This window comes from Elaeis guineensis, chromosome 14 (genome assembly GCF_000442705.2).
Source record: "Elaeis guineensis isolate ETL-2024a chromosome 14, EG11, whole genome shotgun sequence".
In the NCBI taxonomy this organism is placed as follows: domain Eukaryota; kingdom Viridiplantae; phylum Streptophyta; class Magnoliopsida; order Arecales; family Arecaceae; genus Elaeis; species Elaeis guineensis.
In genome coordinates, this window is record NC_026006.2 from 13892369 (window position 1) to 13906841 (window position 14473).

General features: G+C 35.9%; 2 protein-coding genes across 7 annotated transcripts; one reads left to right on the forward strand and one right to left on the reverse strand.

Moving 5' to 3' along the window:
- Positions 1-3271: 3271 nt before the first annotated feature.
- Positions 3272-8538, forward strand: LOC105035778 (1,4-dihydroxy-2-naphthoyl-CoA thioesterase 1). The gene is made up of 3 exons (XM_010911474.4): positions 3272-3480; positions 3599-3790; positions 8199-8538. The coding sequence occupies exons 1-3, from the start codon at positions 3322-3324 to the stop codon at positions 8349-8351; spliced, it is 504 nt and encodes a 167-aa protein (XP_010909776.1). The 5' UTR covers positions 3272-3321; the 3' UTR covers positions 8352-8538.
- Positions 4548-13970, reverse strand: LOC105035780 (uncharacterized). 6 transcript variants are annotated; one of them, XR_830392.4, is made up of 5 exons: positions 13639-13968; positions 13009-13059; positions 12783-12916; positions 9074-9449; positions 8675-9003 (listed from the first exon to the last, which is right to left on the reverse strand). XR_830392.4 is itself a non-coding variant. In XM_073248670.1 (4 exons), exons 1-4 carry the CDS (start codon positions 13891-13893, stop codon positions 5048-5050), a joined length of 474 nt encoding a protein of 157 aa, XP_073104771.1. In that variant the 5' UTR covers positions 13894-13969; the 3' UTR covers positions 4548-5047. The 6 variants fall into 6 exon arrangements, 5 of the variants coding, with proteins under 5 accessions (XP_073104771.1, XP_019702996.1, XP_010909779.1 ...); XM_073248670.1 differs by lacking the exons at positions 8675-9003; positions 9074-9449 and adding an exon at positions 4548-5081 and having other exon boundaries at positions 13639-13969; XM_019847437.2 differs by lacking the exons at positions 8675-9003; positions 9074-9449 and adding an exon at positions 5156-5828 and having other exon boundaries at positions 13639-13969.
- Positions 13971-14473: the final 503 nt, after the last annotated feature.

Sequence of the window (14473 nt, forward strand, 5' to 3'; positions counted from 1 at the left end):
TACATTTTTTTTTACATTGAGCAACTTTTTATGCATAACTATATACTCAATGTTTTGTTATCATCAAAAAGAAAAAGATTGTTGATCCCAAAAATAATTTTAATGATTATAAAATATTAGAGCATAAAATGATACTAATATCTCTCAAATATTTCAAACAATATCTTTGTATAAGGAAAACACTATTAGAAAGCTCAAAATATGTTTGAAGATCAATTGAATAAAAAAAAAATAGTTTTGAAGATAAACGGCTCAAGAAAAATCTTATTGAAGATTCAAAGTCAGCTCACCTATGAACTGTGCTAACTCAGACACGAACTGGGACTAGCATGTTTAGTTTGGCATGAAGCCGAGCCGACTCGGATTGAATCTAAGCCAGCTCTCTCAGAAGGACAGAAGGCTGAATTTCAAGTTCTGAGAATCGAGCTGACTCGATCTGAATCGAAGCCGACTCTCTCAGCAGAATAGAAGGTTGAAAATCGATTACTAAGAACCAAGCCAACTCAATCTAAAATTGGAACTGGCTCTCTCAGAGGAATAGAGCACCATATTTTTGAGAATTGAAGTTGAGCAAACTCGAAAAGCAACGAAGCCAGCTCAAATCTAAATCGAGCCAACTCGAGACCATTTTGAGCTGACTCGAGTGCTTCTGACAAGCATAACGGCTAGTTTTGCAGTCAGCTCAGTTTTGTCTAAACTTATTTTCAATGACTATTTTGCACCTATAATGGTTAGAAACGGTTACTTTTAGATTCAAATCATTCAAAACTTGGAGGGAATCAACAAAACTTAAAAAGAAGAGAAGGGAACAAAAAGGTAGAACATTATTCAAAGGAAAAATAGCACTTTGAGCATTCATTGGCTTTTAAGAGAGTTCACCTACCTCAAACAAAATTTCTCTTGACTCTTTCTAAGTGCAATCAAGAAGAAGCTAGTGCATTCACTGCTAGCATTCAAGGCTTCTTCAAGCGAGCTTCAACGACAACAAATCAACCATTCAAAAAAAATTTTAATTATTGTACCATTTTCATTATGAAATTTCTGTATTAGTTTCAGTGGAGACTGAAACTTGAAAGGTTGGGTTGATCCAAATCCTGAATTAAATTGGAAGCCTTAGGATAAGACTTGTTAAGATTTTAATTGATTGACCTAAGCTAAAATTTATTGGATTTATTTGTGAGCCCGAGTAAAACAAACTCACTATAATCAAGTAGATTATAATAAAATTTTCAAGAGATTACTTAGAAAGTAGACATAAGTGTTTGAAGTACACCGAACCACTATAAATTTATTGTGTTTGTGTGCTTGCTATTTCACTTATTCATTTGATCTCAGTTCAGTTTTTTTATTCACTGCACTACTTAGTCAAAATTTTTAATAACCTAATTCATGGCCCCTCTCCCTCTTGGATTATCTAGCTGGGCAACAGTAATCATCATAAAAATAGTTAATTTTTTATTATATTATTTTTAAAAATTATTTTAAATTAATAATAGTTTATAAGAATAGTTTTGATAGCATTATGTAGTAAAAATATGATATAATATACTAGAAATATTAGTGTATTATATTATATTATGTTATATGATGTTATGTTACATTATAACATTATTATATTATTATCATGATTATTATATTTAATAATCATATTGTAATAATACAATATGGTTGTAATATAATAATATAATACTATTATATATTACGTTGGAATAATAATATCATAGCATCATATTATAATACAATTACCGTTATATTGTTACATTTTTGTAATATATATGAAAATTCACAATTTAATATATTATTTAGCTTAAATTATTAAAATAAGTAATTTGTAGATTAAAAATATTCTATACCAATAGTGTTTAATAATACAAATAATAAGATAATTAAAAGAACTATAAAATTTTTTTATTATCATTTTTTGATATTAAAAATATGTTCTCGATTTTGTTACCGAATAGCTATTAAAGTTCCACGACGGTTCAAAAATGTACATGTCAGATAGCAAAAAAGTTCCTGTTAAAAGCTTTATTAGGGAAAGTGCTACCATCTAAAGCTTTGTTACATGTAGCAATGGCTAGTGGTGCCATAGCCAATATATGGTTATTGCACTTCTTCCCTCCTTTTGAGGCTAGGAGGGAGTCCAACCACCAACCTTCTCTAAGTCTTCAGCTTAAGCAAGCCAAAGCTTGCAAAACTAGGGCCTTCCAAATCTGAGTCAAAGTGCTTGGAATTGAACTAGGCTACTTATCCAAAGGGCGAGAGGTAATACCATCCAAGCAAAGATCATATGCAACTAATTCCATTTGTAAATCTTTAAAGACATGCTTAGTTAGGAAGAACTAGACTTTAAAATATAAATAGAAATGAATGACTTTCGTTTAAATTGCTCAATTCAGGGAGTCATATCTCTACTACTATTCTAAGAGGAGTGGGAATGATTTGATCTCCAAAATTCAATCTCTATTTTTCTTTCGGATTCAAATTTCATTACAATTTCGATTTTGATTTCTATCATGAATCAAACTCATTGAGAGATATGATCATGCTAATTTTGGTCCTAATATATTTCAATTTTGATTTTGATTATAAATTAAATATATCTTGATAAATTATGCCGCATGCGAAGCTGTAGATGCCGTTAAGCCCATCTATTTAATAATTAGAGCTAAATATGTTTGAAAGAATGAGTCCACCAATAGCTTGGTCGACATCTGAATTCGGTGGTGGTCCCCTAACTAATCACTGTCGCTTCAGATCTCTCTCCCGTGAGATACCTAACCATGTGCTTGCATCAGCATGCCATCAGATCACATATCTTGGTTAGGTACGTGATGAAGAGGATGCGACAACTTCAGCGTGGCTCGCTTTGCTTGGTTCTAAATTCATACTCCCTTTTTTTTACGGGAGAGTAACAATTTGGGCATAGGGGCTCCAGTAATAGAGGTGCCTTCGACCTTAATCCATCCGTTGATTACGAGTACAGCTGACGAAAAAGGACGGAGACAGGAAAAGAATCTCTGACCATCAAAAGAAGCAACAAGAGAAAGAGAAATAAACCATTTTTCATTGGAAAAGAATGTAGAAGAAAGAAAAATGGCCAACTAACTGTACAGATAATCTCTAGGTGGAGGTTTTTTTTTTTTTTTTTCTCTTTTACGCATGTGCGTACGCAGAAGAGGCAGGTGCAGGCTTGATATATTTTTTTATTTTGTGCGTGGTAGAAGAGGTAGGTGAGTGGGCTCCCTTTGAAGCCTACGTCATCATAAAGGTCGAGCAAATAAAACAATCCACTTAATTTGTTATTTCGCACCAAAGAGGATGGCACCAGCTCCAGACCCCAGAGGAATACCATCTTCATCTCCGGCAACGATGACAGCGGCCATCGACCCAACTCTCCATGCTATCGGTTTCGAGTACGAGCTCCTTTCGCCGGAAAAGGTTACAGGCAAGCTCAAGGTCACCAGAACCTGCTGCCAGGTAAAATACTCAACCAATAATCCATGTCTGTCTGATTCCATGCCCTCGCCTCTTTATTCTATACATAATTGAGGTATCCCAAGGGAAAAATTTTTGTTGTGTGTATCAATCAAATCAGCCTTTTGATGTGCTGAATGGAGGGGTGTCGGCTCTCATTGCGGAAACCTTGGCCAGCTTCGGAGCCTATGTGGCCACTGGATTCCGGAGAGTAGTCGGTGTTCAGCTCTCCACCAACCATCTCAAGCCAGCACTGCTCGGCGAAGAAATAGAGGCAGAGGCCAGGCCTATCCAGAAGGGCAAAACCATCCAGGTAAAGCAACAGAATTAATCTTCCTCTTTGGCTCAAGGCAAATCGCGTTTCAATCCAGTAGGCCAAGTAGTCCTTCCTTGTCTTGCTTGCATAGTTGCACTCTTATCCAAAAGTCACATGAGAGGACAATTATTTGATCTAGAGATCATCCAAAAGATGGCTTATGGATTTGAGAGATGGCATTGGTAATGGTAAAAGTCGGCAAGGCAAGTTGATAGCCTGGAAAACATCAGCCACCTCTAGTTGGAGAAATTATCAGTTAGAAGTATTCTATCACGTGGATTTTGGACCATCCAATAAAACATCGCCACATCATTCAGTGAGATTAAAAAAAAAATCCAGCAAAAATTAGATTCCACGCAGCTAACTATGGTTACTTTATTTCCATTCACACTTTTCAACCAAATAGGAGGTTTTGAAATTTTGAATCACCGAATGATGCTGTGATGTTTTCTTGGATGGTCCAAAGTCCACGTAGTAATAATTTTCTCCATTGGTTGGAATTAAAGAAGACAGAGACAGCACCTAAACACCATCTGCCTTTCACTTAAATTAATATATAGCTAGCAAGAAGTTGGAAAACAAATCTGGACCATGTCTTGGAAGAAAATTTCTACCCCAAGAGTTCAACTTCGGGGTTAGTAAGTCAAAGGTCAGTAACAAATTCAACCATCACACTTAACAATCATACTGCAATTTAATCCACTTTTATTTCGGAGAAAAACAGGATAATCACATTTGAAGGCGGTAACTTACTATCAAAATTATTTAGACAGCAGGCTCCCGAGAAACCACCATTCTTATGAAACCAATGCGGCCAGGCTGCTGGCAAATTGAGCTGATTACCAATTACTACCAACATCATCCACCCACCTCTCAATGCAACAAAGGAACTCATGGCAGGCTGCCATGGCACCCTCAAGCCATGAAATGCTCCAAGACCTTGCATTTGGACACATAGGTTTCTGCACAGTACCTACCCAGTTTTGACTCGCACCTCCACAAACCAAACTCAATAACCATACACAGATACAATCATCAAGTTGTCTTCAAGTGCCGTAGAATGTTTATCTAGAGTCCGCGAGAAGAAAACAAAAGAATAAAGGCATACCAAGAGACTGTCGTTCATCTGGCTTCCATATCATCTTGATTAAGGTCTGTGGTGCTTCACCTGACTCAGGTGTCTCCTTTTTCTCTCTCCAAATGGTGGGATTGCATCTGGTGGTGATATCACACTAAATTTTAGATCATAGTATTTCAGGATATTCTTCTTTCCTCAGAGAAGTCAAACCTGTACATATTTTTTTCTTAGCTTCATCTGTTGAGAACTTGTACTGATGGGTCATCCTTTGATAATGATATCAACCAGCAAATCAACATCTTTAATTTCAATTATGAAGAGCAATAATCTCCTTAATATTACAATCTTATGAATCAAATGCCTTCTGGGAAAAGAAAATTAACACATTCTCATTTAACCTGAATGACAGAAGAATGATAGGTAGATTACATACTTAGCTACTCAGATCACACACTTCATCTTAAAGCACCTAGATTTTCAAGGGAACACTCATCAACCTTCAGCTTTATGAAGTAGAAAGATAGCCATGTCCATCTCCTTTTACAACTATTATTGCAGTTCAAAAAATATCAAGAAATCTGGCATATATTAGGGGTGGATGAAAGAAGAGACATAGTGCTCTTATATCCAAATAAATCATTCTGGCACTAGGCCTTAATTTCAAATGAGGCATCTTTCCCTCTCACTCTTACAACAATGCTTTTCTCATAAGCTTTCAAAATAAGATGCCCATCATGACAAAACTACAAGAACAAAAGCACCAAGATGTACGAAGAAAAACTAAAACAATATCCATCAATTCCATGAAGTGATGACCCCTATTTGCTTATGTCATTAGAAACACACATGCTTCACATTACACAAAGGTTAGCTCACTCTTTTTTTTATCAACAGATAGCATACAGAGAGATCACACTTGGATATTGTTTTCAGATGCAGTCAATGTAACCATTCTCTCTGCAATAGTAAAACAGCAAGAGTAATCATGTTTTTGTCATTTGCCTTATGAATTTGATGGAATTTCATTCTTTCATTAAAAAAAAAAAAAGGGTAACCAACTTGTAAGGGAGAGCATCTACTCCAAGCAAATAAAGTAAAATTCAAGGGTTATACCAAATGATGTCTTGTATTCTTTAAATATCACAGGAAAAAACTTTGAAGAAAATTTGTAGGATGAGACTAAAGTGAAATCCTCCACCAGCTATGACATTAAGTAGGTCTGATGAAGTGATGTGAACAATTCTCAAAATCCAGCCAGCAGCCACCTCAGGTCTCTCAAAAAAAAATACTAGTTCACTTCTTGCCTGAGATCTCTTTTGCCTCAATTGCAAGGACATTGGAAGATCTGGTGACTCTTGATAAGGGAAATACTTCTTTAAGTCAGATGACTATCCAAGATCATTTCGTAATTCAACTCTTTCACCTTACCAATTAAAAGCCTCCACACCCATTAAAGACCCTCTCCACTGACTACAAAAGCTTTCACCCTGTTAACATCATCTTTTTAGGTCTTTTTTCATGTACTTAGTTGTTGATATAAATCATGGTGCTACTTCCCAGAATTTACATGACATTTTTAAAGACTAAGACTACTAGCTTTCAAATTGCCAAGAATAGGTCCACCTTACCAAGCTGGTCTTGAAATCTCATGCAGACCTTGGAGTACCCACTAACCACCACCCAGAAGATGTTTGCTTGTATATTTCCCATCTTGTCCAGTATTTTCGTTGCCAGATTAGAAGGGAAGCAAGAAACTGGCTACAGTGGATTGCTGTAATTAGTGCAGCCTTTTCAGACCAAGGAACACAATCTCATTCTCATGTACATTATTTGCATAACTGCGACTTCTGGCTCTTGTTTAGGGCAAACCTGGGTTGAAGACCAAGAGGGTGTTTAAATATTTAATCGCAGTGCACTGTCCAAACAACATGAACAACAACTTCATGTGGCCCTCATTAGTTTTTAACCTCATCTCAAAACTCTTAGGAAGTTGGCTTTCCGGCACAAGACCACCACAAACTGTAGCAGGAAAATGTTTTGAATATTCGATGTCATTTCCTGTAAGATGAGAATATTATCTGCTTATATGCAAGATGCAGCCCCTTGTTCTTGACATGACCATGACAAAATCTAATATAGAATTTTGTCCTGATCAACTTAACAAACATTTACAATCTATAATAATAACCAAAAGAGAGAGGATCCCTTACCTTCATCCTCAGTAGTTCTTGAAATAGCCTTTCATGCAATCATTAAAAGCAAGGAAACCTAACCCAATAATTTATGCTTATCCTTCATCTACAGTCAAAAAATGAAACCCATACATGCTGTACACTCTGCTTCATGTCAGCCGTGCAAATGATGCAACTAACTTACATCTTTTTCACGTGGCTGTATACCAAATTGCAACAAAAAGCTTGCTCAAAGGTAATGCTCCTTCGATAAAAGCCTGTAGGTACAACAGATGAAGAACCTCTTAAATATGCTAATATCAGGGCACTGGGTCCAGAAACTAATTTTCCTCACATCTCTTTGTAGAAAGATTTGATGAAAAAGCTGAATACACATAATCATCCCCCTATTATTCTCTGAAGAACACTTGCTAATACATAATATCCATAAATTCTTAAACAGAGGCAAGTCGAAACCATCAGGACCTAATGTATTATCTCTTAAAAACAGCAAACAAATCTACTCCCTAATCTTCTCGACTTCAAACTATATTTTCAGCCACAAGTCATAGGGATTAGAAACAAGAGTTTCCACCACCAGCAAGGACCTGGTCAAAGGATTCAACATATATATATTTCTTATAGTAAAAAAGGCCAGGCAATTTTTTCTGATTTAATCCTGGTCTTGTCCTCCACCCACATCACATGCACCTAAGTTCTTCCACGTAGATGATGTCACTACAAAAGGAAATGGTATACCATAGAAGAACATGGTATTTCTAACTTGTTCAACTAGTCAGTCACTCTCAAGTTCTTGACATGAAATATATAGATTTAGAATATACAGGATTATGTATCAAAAATTTGATGAGGATTGTAGGAAGAAATCTACAGTTACTGTACTGCAGCTCTCTGTGTGTAATCTCATCGGTTTAGTTATGTATGAATTTTGCTTCAATCATCATATTTGTATACAAATAAAAACAACAACAATAAAAAAAAAAAAAAAAAAAAGCCATACTTGACTGTTTGCAGGAGGAAAGCGGTCAAAGCAGCCTCATCTGTTTTATGGACAACCACAAACTTTTAAACTTTGTCAATTAGTCTATGTTGAACCATATGATGCTTTTTTAACATGATAATTAGTCTTGGACAGGTATGGGAGGTGCAGATCCGAAAGAGAGACCCTTCAACCACAGGGAGCAAAGTACTTCTGTCAACATCTAGGGTTACTCTAATATGTAATCAACAAGCATCAAAGAGCATGAAGAGCTACGAAGAGACTCTCAAGAAGTATGCCAAGCTATGAAATGTATATTTGCATCATGAATCTTCTCCAATTATAACTTTGTCAGCACTTGTTATCAACATCTGGACGAATGCTTATTGGAACAATGCAGAACATACCTCTACGTGACTAAGTTTGGCCTCAGATAGAAGGGTCAGTAAGAAAGAACCTGCAATTAATTTTACATTCTTTCATGTTATTACTGCTATAGGGACATGCGTGGAGGAAGGTCCTTACAACCAGCTATTCGCCTAACATCTGTTCCCTACCTTTCAGTTCATATCCAACTCTAAGGCTAGCAACAAGTGGTACATTTATTGGTCTTTAGAAATTGAAATGTTATAAGAGATGCAACAAAGGGTTTGCAATTGTTTTGATCTAGTAATAGCCAAATAACTAAAAGAAGGGTGAGCATATACTAACTTTCATGTGTAGATCAAGCTTGTTTCATGTGTTGATCTAGCATAACATCTTTCAGAGTGGGTAGAAAACTATTATAATAAACAAAAAGATCATGAGATAAAAGTACTAGCTCTAATCAATTTCCATCCTCACTAAAGCCAACTTTAAGAAAACCCTTCTGCTTCGCTCTTTCCCTTTCTTTGCAAAGCATCTCACCTCTCTCCATCCAAAAAAGTTTCTCGCGAGCTCTTCAAGTTTTCATTTGTCACACCTGTAATCTTGAAAAGAGAAATATCAAGATCAAATAAAGGAGAAAGTTGCTTCAATAGGTATATGTCTACCTCTTTTGTCATCTCTTGTAGCAGATTGTCTTTCTATCTGCTGAAGGACAACACACCCAAGATGTTTGTTACGCATCCGATAGATGAAAAAGGCCTAGATGTTACCTCTGAATCTCCCCTTTACACCAAATAACCTTGCAAGCTTATTAAGCACTTCAATCAAGATTCTGCTCCAGTTAGAGATGTTTCTGCCAGATGACAATTTTGCTAAATTGTCTTCAAACCATAATCCCACAAACTCCCAAATTCATGAAGACTTTGTAGGCAAAGCATAACCATGTCATCTACCATGCTACAGTAGCAGTTCCTCGTTCCTCATTGTAAAAGCTAAACCACTCATGGAGACCTATCCAGCATCTGTTCTACCAATCACCATCTGGAGAGCAGGTAAACAAATGAGAAAGGAAATCATGCTATCTAATGCTCCATAAATTTTTGAAAAATCCTAGAATTGTGCTATTAGATAATTACAAGAATCAAACCAAAGAAACTATTAAATCCAGTATACTTCTTCCCAAGCCATATTTTGAAATACAAGAAATCCCAATCAAGTTGTCATGACCTATACAAATCAATATACTCCTAAGCTCCTAGAATCTCAAGAAGAATGCCTTCTTGCTATAAGCACATCATTGCCCCAAAAAATTAATTATCTAGGTGAACCTTTATAATCATTTAGTGATCCCCTTCACCAGTAAAGTACATTCTCCATTGAGTTAATGGCAGGACAAATCTGTTATCTCCTAATTGCATCTTTTAGGTATAGAAAATGAACAAAAAAACAATGTTGTAATCCCAGCTTAATTTGCTCCACTGCCAAGATTCACGTACAGTGAGCATTAAAAAAATTAAGCAAGTACCACCTCCCACATCATTAGAACAAAAAAAAAAAAAATCTAGTAGTAGGGTTAAATAGAGTAATTGAGGGGAAAATAATGCATTTCATAGGAGAAAGTTATTCCTAGGTTAAATGGAGTAAATAGGTTAGGAGAAGAAAAGTAAAGCATTTATGAGTACTAAGAATTGTCGAACCATCTTGAGCTGGATAGTTTCAGGAGTGCCGAACCAGATTGGTTGGTTATCGGGATAGTTTGGCCGGTCACTCTGGTTCCCAAAAGAACCATTTTCTTAAAACCTCTCTTGACATCCCAATCATCTCCCTCTTGATTCTTCTGTCCCAATCTCTTGATTTTCCTCTCCTGATCTCTCGATTCTCCTCTCCTGATCTTCTTCTCTCCTCTCTCTTGATGCTTTGTGATGACGATGACTGTGCTCCCTCCCTCCCTTGGTTGGCGCACCTTAGCTTCGTACGGTACATACTGATACTATACGGAAACAATCATTGGCTATACTCCTGTACCCATCAGGCAAACCTTGATGAGTACTATTTTTAAGAAATATCAATCCTATCTTTCTATAAAGGTGATTTAGTCTTTATCTTGAAATGACTGTTTTGTTGAAAAGAGGTAGAATATATAAATTAGCATTTGTTTCTTGTATTCTGCTTCCAAATTCAGCCTGGGCTTTGTTTGGTTTGCGAATAAGAAAAATCAGATTAAGTTGTTTTTTCTTCATATTCCAGTATATTCAACTTATCTTGTTTTCATATGAATACATCTGTAATTCTGTTTGGTTGGAAGCTTTGAATAAACCAGAGTAGCTGCAAACTGTTGTTTGGTTGGAAACATAGAATAAGTGAATAACCGCTAACTATTTTGCACTTTTGAGAAGAATTAAGGCTATCTTAAAAGTTGAATAAAGTCAAAGTTATTGGCCAAATAGATTTATGCAAGTTAATGTGGTTATGACGTAGTTGACCAAAATAAAGTTATGCTGGCTAGAGATGAATAAAACTTTGGTGTTAAGCTGAATAAACCCCTTATACAGCATTTATTCAAGATTTATGCTGGTTGAGATGGACAAGGTTCTAGGCTCAAAAATGACGTTCCACAACAGGGGATTCTTGTTGATTTTGTTTCCTTGCCAATTATAATAAGACATAACCATCAAGCCTTAACCCAGCTATTCACATTATTCAAGCTTTCCTATTATTGGCCATCTCTGGACAGGCCTTGTTGAACCTACCAACATTGATTTTATCAAATCCTACTCATTGAGCCTTCCCATTATGCACTACATCTAATGTTGCTACAAGATTTTCCAATTTCATTCCAATAGGTTCCACTCATGTATATCTATGTTCCCGAACCCCTTAAATTTCAACACACATGCATACAGGGGCATCCTTGGACCTTCATTAGACATGCTTACACTATCCGAATTTTTTTGATGGAATCCTATCCCAGTTGATTCTCCATCATATGTCCTAAATTAGTGCAACTTTTCTGCCTCTATTACATGCATTTCTCAACCTGTCCACTATACCTGCATTTCCTCATCTCTGTTGTGTTCTTGTTTGCTTGGACACTCTTTAATCCCCCAATTTTATTCATCCTGATTGTTCATGTATCATTGGAAATTTCAGAATAGTATGCTACAAAAAGAAAAGGCCTGGGAAGAAAATTCTAAAAGCTGGGGCAAAAAAGGCAGCATCAACCTTTGGCACATATTTTCCTAAGACATAAACAAGAGAGAAAGTTTTCAATTAAAGCAAACCAACATCCATCAATATAAACTCAGGTGCAACATGCAATAAAATCAACTTTGAGGGTCTATATCAAATATAAGGTTTTACCAAGCATTCAGTCGTTAATCTTCTTGCAATATCATTAAGAATTGAGTAAGCAAATGAATGATAAATCATTTGCAGGATAATTCATTTTGTGGTTTAGTTGTCACATAATTCCATATCATGAAAGTCCATTGAAGCTTGTTACTTCACATTCTATGATAACAAGACCAGCATCTGTCGGGTAAAATTCATGATCAGGCATGAACCAAGTCAGATAAACTATACGGTTACTGAATGCTTTGTGTTTCAAGGAAAAAAAACACTAAAATTGAGTACTTTGAAAAGAATGGCAGTGCTTTGCTTCACCACAGCCACCTTATGAATGGATTACTCATACTTGATTCGCTTATTTCAAGCTTGTCAACTTTTGCTGTCATTGCTTTTACCGACTTCTCTATGTCCGATATTATTTTGCAACCAATGAAACCCCCAGCATGTTGCCATATTTTCCATTATAGACTACTAATATCTTCCCTTGCTGCTAGAACGGAAACTAAATGAACAAAGAATAGATATATGGTATAACTTTATATGTCATAACTGTGCTAGATTTTTGTAGTTTAAGTATATTTCCCAAAAAGTACAGGCTAAAATGTCTTCGTCATTCTGTTTTTCAAGGAAAAGAGGCCAAAGCACATACTTTGCATTCCAGTCATTTGGTCTATATATGGAAACTAATAGATATTAATCCATATTCCAAAATACAAAATATGTTCATGGAATGCTTGAAATTAGGGTAAAATCTATTCTGACGCTGTCTCCTGATTGCATTTCCAGCTTCAGACCTCGAGCATTTACAAACTCCAGTTCACTTGAATCTAGAAGAGAGTTCAGTCTATTATTTAATTACTTCTTCGCCCACGAGAGGTTGATTTATTTGTTCTAACTTTCTTTCCATATTGGTTTCCTGATATTCTTTGCCTTCAAAACACAGTGAAGAAGAAAAAATGAAGTCCTCTAGATGAATAGATATACATTTTGAAGTAATGACAAGAAACACTGAATAAAGAAGTTCACCTTAGATTGTTAAGCTGGCAAGTCAAATCATTAATCTCCACGCCAGACAGCTTTAATGAAGACAAGGTTCCAGGTACTTCTTCCGAGACTACTTTGGACAGTTCATCCACTGAAACTGCCAACCTTCTAAAGGCCTGCACACAGAATCATTAGGATCACTTTAAAAGAATAAATAATATTAAGAAAAATTAACATAAAGGCATGCAAACTAAGAAGTTCTTCTTACACGCAGGGCTGGAAGAGAAATGACTGCCAATGAGAAAAATGCTCCCATAGCCTGCAAAGTAACCCAACCAAAGAAAATTCTCCCAATCAAGAAACTTTCCAGAGTAAAGATTTTTTTTTTTTTTTTCTCGCGATAAATTTCATCACTAATTCAAGTTATGCAGGGATGAAGTGATTACAACATCCGCAAGATAAGGAATTAATGATTTAGAGATATAGACTTCCAAACTATGTGAGAAAACTTTGAGCCTTGCAATGCAAGTTTTACACCCTCTTCTTGTCATTAACATCATCGTATACGGTTAGAAACATATGCAATGAAATGACTACACTTCTGCTGCTTAAGCATTGATCCAACCTTCCATCTCTAAAATAGTAAAGACAATATCTGCTACCAAATCCTGAACTTCTTGTACGATCTACCGTCAATATAATTCCAAGTCCATCAACAACTTTAGCAATAACCAATGAGAAAATTATGAACAAAACCAACCCGCTTCCATTTGCCAAATCCCTGCTTCCTATTTGTTAAATCATCACAGCACGCATTTTTATTAAAAAAAATCACATTCTTAGCTCTTTTTCTCGCTGAAATCATCGAAAAGAGATAAGATTAGGGATGGATGGTTACCACGGAGATCACAAAGAGCAGGGAGAGAAGTCCTAGTTCCGGATCGCGTCGAAGCCCTTGACTAGTCGCGAGCGGCGGGGGAGAGGATTGGGAGACGAGGACCGGATTCGAGTGGTGCGACGCGAGAACTTTCAGGCTGCCATCTCGGGCCTTCAAAGGGAACCTGGCGTGGAGCGGAGAGCTCTGGCGAGAGAGCACCAAGCGAGGCCTCGCCTGCGGCGGAGCCCGCAGCGTTGGAGGGGAGGAGAGGAGCATGGAGGACGAGACGGGTGCCCGAAATTACCGACGAAGCAGAGCAAGGTCTAAAGTAACGGCCTATGATTTCTACCGTTTTAAGTTATAAGTAGCTTAGAATACCGTCGCATGTATTTATTTTTTAAAATAATATTTTTATAAATTAAAATTTTAATATAATATAAAAAAATATAATAGATAATACCAAATAGCTTAACGGTTATAGTCCCATATTATGGGATATAATTTTAGCAAAATAATATAATTATTTTAAATTTATTATTTTTTATTATTTTTATTTTTAATTATTTTTAAATTTTTTCATCTCTTCTTTTCTTTCTTTCTCCATCATCCTCTTTAAAAGAAGATAGATTTTAAATTTTTTTATCCTTTTTATTTAAGATAAAAATAAAATAAATAAAAATTTGATCAATTATTATATTTGAATTCATCTGAATAAAATTTAAATCCGTATCTAGTATTTATATTCATATTTATTATAATTATTTATCCATTATCACAAGTGTCCATTTCTTGTTGGCCCGGATATGTGAGCGACAGTCGTATCTTTATGTGGGAGAGTAAAAGATAATACTATTGA